This window comes from Mesoplodon mirus (assembly GCF_964341445.2).
Source record: "Mesoplodon mirus genome assembly, chromosome: 7".
Classification (NCBI taxonomy): Eukaryota; Metazoa; Chordata; class Mammalia; order Artiodactyla; family Ziphiidae; genus Mesoplodon; species Mesoplodon mirus.
The window spans coordinates 103,599,511-103,609,028 of record NC_138983.1 but is presented as its reverse complement, the minus strand read 5'-3'; the positions used below and the strand labels follow the sequence as shown (position 1 = coordinate 103,609,028).

At 55.4% G+C, this 9,518-nt stretch overlaps 1 protein-coding gene across 1 annotated transcript; it reads left to right on the top strand.

Annotated features, from left to right (window-relative positions):
* Positions 1 to 6,223, top strand: LOC309808925 (NUT family member 2F-like). The gene is made up of 7 exons (XM_082629492.1): positions 1 to 776; positions 1,737 to 1,865; positions 2,500 to 2,643; positions 2,906 to 3,078; positions 3,397 to 3,824; positions 4,231 to 4,347; positions 4,867 to 6,223. Exons 1-7 carry the CDS (start codon positions 91 to 93, stop codon positions 5,656 to 5,658), a joined length of 2,469 nt encoding a protein of 822 aa, XP_082485618.1. The 5' UTR covers positions 1 to 90; the 3' UTR covers positions 5,659 to 6,223.
* The last annotated feature ends 3,295 nt before the right edge of the window (positions 6,224 to 9,518 follow it).

The following is a 9,518-nucleotide window of genomic DNA, read 5'->3' as shown; positions in this document are numbered from 1 at the left end:
AAGCCTCAGTCCCACTTGCCCATTCTCCTCCTCCATTCACTCCTTTCCTTTGCCTCAACAGCATCTGCACTGCTGGGAACGGATGTCACCATGAACCCCGGTGCCTCCTTGTCTACTTTCACGGCAGTGTCCTTTCCTCCACCCATTCCTGGCGCCCAGCACTGGCCACCCTGGGAGCAGCACCTGCCACCTCTCATCGCCCCCGCATTCCCTCCCGGCAGCAGCCTGTGGCTGCCAGCTTTCCCCAGGATGCCTTTGGTGGCTAATGGTGGCTGTGGCCCCAGTGCCCCTGGGGCTTGCAACTTCACTGTACAAGTCAGGTCACAAGGGAGGCCAGTGCAGGCCCCCCAGACTCAGACCTTTATCGTTCCTCAGGGCCCCCTCAACTGGAGCGCTCCAGGGGCCCTCAGCGGGAGTGCTGCATGTCCTGCACCCATATTCTTAGCAACCCCTGCGATGGAGACCATTGTGACTGCTCCAGCTGTTGGAGTTACTCAGGCTGGCAAGGGAGGCTGGACCCCAGGCTTTCCTCCTCAAGCTCCACCACCAGCTGCCCAGATGGCCCCTAACATTCGCCCAGTGAACTCTGGGCCATGGCCACATGGCACTTCCAGGGAGGGCAGCCTGGACACCAACCAGCCCTATGCCTCGCAGGAGGACTGCTCTAACCACCAGAGCGTGTACAGTAACTTCCGACGGTGGCAGCGCCTCAAGCCACTGGCCTGGAGACACCTTCCCCAGAGGCCTGATGCGGAAGCTCTTTCCTGCTTTCTCATGTGAGTGAACGCTCAGGGGGTCATGAGCTTATCGGAGCTCTTAGATAAAGAGGAACTGGGGATGGACTCGCAGGCTAGGTTTCTAGGGATACTGGAAGCGAGGTGTGAGGGCGATGTCCACGCCACGAGAAGGCACACTGTCGGTCATACGGGCGAGCCTGCCAGTCCATGACATCATGACTGAAATGTGCCTTATCTCAACTGACCCCACCCCCCTGTGAGTCTAGCCAGCTTGCTCTTCCATGATTCTCCTGGTAATACGGCCTGAAGACTTGCAGTCAGAGAGGGTCGTGGTGTACGTTGAGGAGCCAAGGAGTGGATGCCACACTCTCCTGTGCTGCCGTCTCCTTTCATACAGCACTTGAGTGTACATGGCCGGGGGGGGGGGTCACTTCGGAGAAGGGGGAGGAGCGCGGGGCCCAGGAGAGCGCTTCATGCACGCCTCGACTTTGTTGATGTGGAGAATTCCACTAGGAACAGGGTGATGGGAGAGCTCTCCTAAGGGCATGGGCTCTCTCCCACTAGAGTTGTGAGCCTGGCAGGCATTTCCATCCTAAACCTCCGGTCCCTCGTAAAAAGGGGACAATCACACTTCATTCAGAGGACCGTGCAGAAGACTCCTTGGGCTAATCTATGAAGTGTGAGCGGATTGCCTGGCACATGCCATGCCTCATTGATGATGGTGATTTTTATTATGAAGAGGCAGCCTTGAAGAGGAAAAGAGCTCCCCAAGGCACAGTGTCCCAGCTCTAGCCTGGGAGTGGATGGTCATCCTCGAGGGAGTGTGAGGTGGTGACAGCCGTAGCCGGGAAGGCTTGTCTCTGCTCTCCCGGACATCTGCCTCTCACTCTCCTGTTGCTCAGTCATGCTGTGTTGAGTGATGTGTGGTCCACATTGGTGGGTGGGGTCAGGCAGGTGGGGGCTGGGCTGGGCACAGAGACTGACCCCGAGTGCTTACAGCCCAGCGCTTCGATCCCTGGCCCGCCTGAAGCCCACCATGACACTGGAGGAGGGACTGTGCAGGGCCGTGCAGGAATGGCAGCACATTAGCAACTCTGACCGGATGATCTACTACGAGATGGCGCAAAAGTGAGTCAGCGTCCTGGGCCCAGGGGCTGCGTGGAGGGTGAGGCGAGTGGGTGAGGGCAGGGTCTGGCCGTGGGGGTGCTCATCAGAGAGGACAAAGGAGAAGGGCTGTCGCTCGGAACGGGGGGCCCGCAGCCCAGAGGCCCTACAGTCCTCCAGAAACCCCTCCCTCACCTTGACAGTTTGGGTCTTCTGTCCTTCCTCCACCACGAGCTCTGCCCTCCCCTGAGTTTGACCTACCCTTGCCCTCACATGAAGGTCTCAGGACGGGGCAGGGTGAAGCTGTGAGTCCAGTAGGGGTCCAACTCCGGCCATATGGGCTGGGCCGGGGGAAGAGCTCCTCCCGCCAGCCTGCTGCTTCCTTAGTGGTGGCTGGCTGGCGGCCACTGACATAGATTTGGAACCCCCTCTCCTCACGAAAAGTGGCCTGAGTGGGTACCCTGGCATCCCTCAAGAGGCTGGGGAAGCCAGCTGTCATCAGCCCAGGGGTCTCTGGCCCTTCCAGTGTTTGCTCCACGGTAATCCCCTTGGTTTAAGAAACAAAACCAAACAAACAAGCACCTCTCAGAGGAAAGGAAGGCCTGTCCTCTAAGCTCAGCATCCACATCGTCCAGCCTCTCCTGAGCCCTGTCTCCAGGTCTACGTTCCAGAACTCTCAGTCCCAACCCAGGGTCCTGGATTTGGGCAAGGACCCCTGTGGGGAACACATGCCTGTTCTAGCCTCCGGCTGTCAGCCCTTCATGTGGCTCTGGATGGGCGGCATGAGGAGGGTGCCCCCTGGGTCAGCCACGTGTCCCGTTGACCTGGTTCAGTGCAGCGACCTGGCTCTATGCTGTTGAATGCTCTCCAGTGCTGGTGAGGCCGGAAGGGTCCCAGATCTTGTATCAGTTCCAAGAGCAGCTCTCTGCTGTGGACAGCACCTCACAGGGCCTTGACAGCCCCAAGGCACATCCTCTCCCAATCCCTCATTCTTGGCTGCCTTTGTTGGGCTCTAGAACCCAGGCCATTTTCTCAGGGTGGCCTGTGCCTCCGTCACCCCCCAGGTTCATGCAATTTGAGGCCGAGGAGGAGATGCAGGTTCAGCAGTTGCAGTGGATGCAGTGCGCGCAGGGCCTGCCTCCTCCAGCCCCACCGAAGCTGGATCCTCGGGGGCCCCCAGCCCCGAAAGTGGGCCTTCAGCCAGCCACCCAGGTTCCCACTGGAGTTGAACACACAGGTAACAGGGGCCCAGGGTTGGCCACTGTTCCCATGTGGATCATTTTCCTTCAAGACAGGGGCATTGGTCCTTCAAGCAAAACAGCCACCGAGGCGGGGGGTGGGGGGTGGGGTCTCAGATGCCCTTTGTCACTACGGGGTATTGACTTGGTCAATTTTGTAACTTCTCTCACGCCTCCCTGTCAAAGGACTGCACACAAAGTCTGCCTAAGAAGTGGGCTTGATGGGAACACCCATTGGAAAATTGGAGGTTCCCCACTTCCTTACATGTGACTCTCTTAGATGCCCCCTTACCTCCCCCCTCCAACTGTGCATGAAGCTTCAGGTGGTCCTGACCCCCCCACACCCACATCAATGTCCCCCAACAGTGCCCTCACCAGCGTGCGCTCGGTGGTCAGGAGGTGGACCGGGAGCCCCTCACCTTCCTTCCCTTCCTCCTGCTCTGCCGCAGCCTGTGCTCCCAGGATGTCCGGCCCCAGGGCCCAGCCCTCCCGCCCGAAGCCACACGGGTCCCAGCGACCCCCGGAGCCCAAGGCACCCGAGGAGATTCCACCTGAGGCTGTGAGGGAATATATGGACATCATGGAGGCACTGGTGGGGCCCGTCCACTCAGCCACAGGCGACTCAGATGCAGAATGGGGAGAGGACGGAAATGAGCTGCAGCAGGAAGAGGACGGCACCTACTCGGACCCGGATCTCTTAAGCTACATCGACAAGCTCTGTTCCCAGGAGGACTTTGTCACCAAAGTAGGCTAGGCCTGGAGACTGGGGTCTGCAAGATGCCAGGGCATGGAACTCTCAGCACCCAAGATCTGGGTTCTGCTCAGGCCGTTGGGACTTAAGCTCAGCTCCTTGTTCCTGAGCCTGGTGTTAGGGGAGGTTTACGCAGATGTTTGTGTGTATATGTTTGTGTCTATCTGTGTGTATGCCTTTGTGTCTGTGTTTGTGCCTCTGTATATGTGCTCTTTTGCGTGTGACTGTGTATGTGCATGTTTGCGTGTGTGTGTGTGTGTGTGTGTGTGCGCGCGCTGACCATCCCCGCCTTGTGGAGGAGAGTGGGGTGGGTCTCTGCTTTTCACTTTCCCTCCTGGCCTTCTTGTCTCACAGGCCACTCCTGGCCAAGGATGCTCACAGCCTCTTCTTTCTGTTCTAGGTGGAGGCAGTCATTCACCCTGGATTCCTGGCAGATTTGCTTTCCCCAGACCCACAGCTGGATCTCTTGGCCCTAGAGAAGGAGCTGGAGCAGGAGGAAGGGCTCACCCCCGAAGAAGTGAGACAGGGGAGGGAGAGGGACACTCAGGGAGCCAGGGGACCCCACGGGAGGGGGACCCCAGGTGATCCAGGGGACGGGGAACCCAGATGACCCAGGGGAGCCAGAGGAGGGAGGGATCCCCAGTAGAACAGGGGACACAAGGGACACCCAGGAAGACCAGGGCACGGAGGGACCCCAGTGAATAGGGGAGAGATAGGGCCCCAGAACAGGAGGGCCACATAGCGCTGTCCATCCCTCCCCTGCCTGGGACGCCTGGCATGGGGAAGGGCCCGTTCTGGGGTGGGTGCAGTGCAGGGTGAAAGGAAGGAGAGGATAGGGAGCCGGGAGGGGAGGGAAGGTCACAAAGCTGGGAATCAGTTGCAGGAGGATGGCAGGACTGCCACAGTGTCTGTATTTGGATTCGAGTCCTGGGGTCGCCCGTCCCCTCCTCCCCCCCAGGGCCATTGTCCCACTGCCCAGTGCTCCTCCTCTCACACGTGTGTGTGGAGCCGTCACTGTCCTCCTCCCTCCTACCAGCTGGTGCAGAAACGACTCCTGGCCTTGAAAGAGGACGACGGTGTGCGGGCAGCCCCGAGTCACAGTGCACCCGGAATGGCCTCAAGTCCTTCTGAGTCCGACGCCGGCCAAGGTGCCCAGAGGCACGACCAAGACCCCCATCTAGGGGTCAGTGATGAAGCCTGCCCACCAGAGATTGATTCTGAAGCTCTTCATAGGCTCATCCAAACAGACACTGCCCTGTGCAGGCCCAAAGTCTTTGTTCCCTCTGGAGGACGTCAGGAGTTCTCTATATTCCGGCCCGTACGGCTCTCCCCTCCCCAGGGTCAAAGGCGCACCGGCCCTCTACTGAGATCCAGGGATGCGTCTGTTCTCAGAAAGGCCTCTCCTCTTCGGGAGGTCCGAGTGCCCAGGGACGGGTCCAGTGAGAACGAGGAGGTGCTCCAAAGCGTCTTCATCGTAGACTCTCAGCATATACTGGTGCCTTTCGGGATGTCCCTCAGTCCTGAGCATGTCTCAGTCCTGGCTTCCTCTGGAGGTTGTGGGGCCCAGAGTGCTCCCCAGTCCCCCTCCTCTCAGAGAAGAGGCCTCAGCCCAGCTCCACCAGCCGCTCCCAAGTCGAGGAAGCGGGCTCTGTGTGGACGCCCAGCCGCTGCTGAGAAGCTGCCCATCCCCGGGGCTGGCCTCGGCGTCTCTGGGAGGCCAGCCTTGGCTCTGGGGCTGGCTCGCCCCTCACAGCTGAGAAAGAGAAAGCGTGACCCGTTTGACACAAAGAAGCGTGGGAAGAGGAGGAAGAAGCACTGCAGCCAGTAGGGAACAGCTGGGCCGGCCCTCCAGGGCGAGGCCCCAGGGCAGCCCCCTGGGGAGCCTAGGGGCTCCTCCTCCTCCCAGTGCTGATCCTGGATGATGTGGGGGGAAGGGAGGGGGGCAGGACCACCAGAGTGGGGAGGGGGAGCGGGATTGTGGGGGGTTAGGGAGGTGGGGGAGGTGGGTGTGGTCAGGTGTGGGTGGGAGCAGGACCTTTGGAGTGATGTATGTAAACTGTGAACAAAGATCATTTTCGTGGGAAATGCTCTCAGGCCACTGTCATCTTGTTGGTGTTGAGCTGCTCCACAGAGAGCGATCCTGAGAGGAAGGAAGGATGAGGGAGGTCACAGGAGCTCTGGGTCTACAGGTGGCCACACCTTTCCTCCACATAGACAAGGACTCCTCAGGCTGCCCCTGGGAACGCACAGCTCTCACTTTCCCCAGGGACCCCCTCATCAGCCCCTTCTCTAACGCCTGCTTGGCTAGGGCCCTTCTGGGGCATCTGTACCGTCTTCTGCATCCCTGGACCTTCTGGGGAGGCAGAGCTGCTCTTGTGCCTTTCAGCCCTCTGGACACTCACCAGTTTCTAGGATGGAGCCTGGAGATGGCCCTTGTCATTATGGAGCTTCTCTCTGCTTTCCTGATGTGGCCAGACGACGGCGCTGGGATGACCCTCCGCTCATCCAGGGTTTCCCGTGTGGGTGGCCTGACCAGAGACGAAAAGTCTTGGCCATGGGGACAGGACTGTCTGCCTCATCGTAGCGGGAGCATCCTCTAGTTCCACTGGGATTACTGCAATGTGGAGAGTGGTGGAGGCAGCTACCTCTTCATCCCAATGAGGATGCAACAAGGGGAATGGGTGTGGGGAAATTCATGGGGCACCCGTTAAAGGTGTGTATAAGGGAAAGGACAGTTGGGCCCCTTTGTGGAACTTGTGGGATTTCTGTGCAGCAGCATCTCGTTCAACTGAGGGAGGAGGACCCATCTGGCTGTGGCTGTGGGGACTGGCGTTAGGGGCCTACGGGTCCGCAAAGACACCCCAGAACTACTGTCCCTTCCCTTTGCACCCATGGCTGGACATGTGTGTGTACTGGTATCAACACTGGTTTGTATCCCCATAGAAAACAGATCCTCCTAACAAACTATGACCACGTTTCACAAGAACAGCTTGCTCACAGGGGCGGCAGGGTGTGGGAGAGGTGTCTGTGGCCCCAGATCTGAGTGGGAGCTGGGATCCATGCTGAGGAGTGTGGAGGCCTCAGTCACCGTCCTGTGGGTGCCGGCAGAGGCTTCGAATCATCAGAGCAGGGGAAATGACCCCCTCATTAGAGTGAGACGAGCAAACAATGAGGGGCAGGGAGTAGACCCCTGCTGTCTCCCGGAAGTGCCTCCCCTCCCAGTCTGCTTAGCCTCTGTCACAGCCTGTGCTGGCCCACCTCTGAAGCCCCTTCCTCCTAAAGCACTGAGGTGCTCTGATCTTTTATGGACCTGCCCTGGGCCTCACCCCCCCTTCCCTGCTGGCCAAAGGCTCTTCTCCTGCTTCTGAGTTCTGATTCCTTCCCCAGGACCCAGGCAGGTGTTAGGACAACAGAGATTCCCTGAACATGACCCCTACACCACCAGCATGCAAAACTGGGGCCGCAGGCTTCCACAGGTGGCCTGACTCTCTGCTGGACCCTGCAAAGAGCTTGGAGAAGAAAGGGGCTCATGTCTCTCCACCTCCACAGAATCTGTAGGTCAGCCTCACAGGTCCCCCTCTGTCCAGGTGGGCAGCACATATGTGCTCCCAGCCCTCCTTGACCCTTTGTGAAAGAAAGTTTTTGCAGCTTAGTAGTCTGATATTAGTCAAGGTGTCTCAGGGCTTGTTCCTTTTGAAGCCCTACAGGAGAATCTGTTTCCTTTCCCTTTCTGTCTTCTAGAGGCTGCCTGCATTCCTTGGAATTAGTCCCTTCTTCCATCTTCAAAGTGCATCACTTTAATCTCTGCTTCCCTCATCACATGGTCTCTCCAGCTCTGACTCTCCCTGTGTCCCTCCTATACAGCTCTTTGTGTTTATATATAGCCCACCCAGAAAATTTAGGATAATCTCTTCATCTCAAGATTTTTTACTTAGTCACAGCGGCAAAGTCCATTTTTCCATACAAGGTAACGTTCACATATTGTCATACGAGGGGTTAAACACGGACGTTTTTGGGGAACCATAATTTACCCTACTAGAAGAAATCCACAAAAATACCTACCATCAGAATCCACATGAATAATAGACTATGACCAAGTGGAATTTATTCCAGGGATGCAAGCCTTGTTCAATGGTAAAAAATCATCAATGTAATCTACCATATTGAGTCTAAAGAAGAAACACATACTGTCACACCAATTAATACAGAACAGGCATTTAACGAGATTCCACACCCATTTATATTAAAAATGCTCAGAAAACTAGGAATAGAAGGTCACTACCTCAACCTAATAAAGAACATCTACAAAAAACCTACTTCTAACATCACATCAAATGGTGAAAGAATGAATGCTTTTCCCTGAGTTCAAAAACAAGGTTAGAATGTCCACTCTAATCTTAGTTTTCAACTTAGTACTTTAGATTCTAGTTAGTGTAGTACAGCAAGAAAAGGAAAAAAGAGGCATACATATTAGAAAAGAAGAAATATAACTGTCATTCTTTACAGATGACATAATTGTCTACATAGAAAATTCCAAGGAATGTATAAGTAGACTCATAATAAATTATAATAACTTGCTTTAGCAGGATCTCAGAATATAAAATCAATACATAAACATTAATACACAACATTGATCATATTTCCATATACTAGTAACAAACTGAACGATTGAAAACCAAAATTTAAAACATAGTAAATAGGTTCCAGTTCAAGATGGCAACATAGGAAGATCCTGAACCCACCTCCTCCCACAAACACACCAAAGCTACAGCTACATATGGAAAAATTTCCTCTGAAGAAAACTAAAAGATGGTGGAGCAACCCCTTCACATCAGGAAAACCAGAGGGAAACCACATCAAAACAAGTAGGAAAGGCTGAGACACAATTTTGCCATAAACCCCATCCTTGGTGTGGAGACACACAATTAGGAAGGAACTCAAAACCTGGAGCTTCTTCCTGAGAGGTGAAGGGTATGGACCCCACATTGGGCACTCCAAATTTTAAGGCTGGCACCTGAGAGATAGACCCTCAAAACATCTGACTTTGAAGACCAACAAGGCACATCCCATGAGACCCACAGGGCTGTGGTGAACTGAGGAACAGCTCTTAAAGGGCCTGTGCACAGACTCACCTGTCCCAGGGCCAAGTGTAGAAGCAGCCCTTTGAAAAGCACTCTGACTTTTGGTGAAAGAGACTCACTTCCCAATTTTAAAGCATTAATCTGAGGAACAGGGGCCTGCTGGAATACTCCCCAGGGACAGAGGCTGGCGGGTGCCATCTTCCTGCTCTCTCTCTGCCTTGATAAAACTGAAAGGTGCCATCTTTTTTCCCCTTTTTCCTTTCCTGCAGGTGACAGCTTTGTGCTCCAGCCAGCTGGCTCCTTCTTCCCTGCTCTTCCTCTGTCTTGCTATATATATATATATTTTTTCTTCTTTTCTTCTTTTCCCTCTTTCCCTTTATTCAAATGGTGTCATCTTTGCACTCTTCCCACCGCCTCACTCAGCCAGTAAGCATCATCTTCACACTTTCCTTCTGATGTGCTCCAGAGAGCCAGAATCTCCAAGACAGGAGATCCCATTTTTGTGGCCTCCACTCAGGGGATGCTCCTTGATCACCTGGCTCTGGAGGCCAGGAGGGATTTCTTTTCTGGGTCCCATGGGACTGTAACAATTGGAGAGACAGTTCTT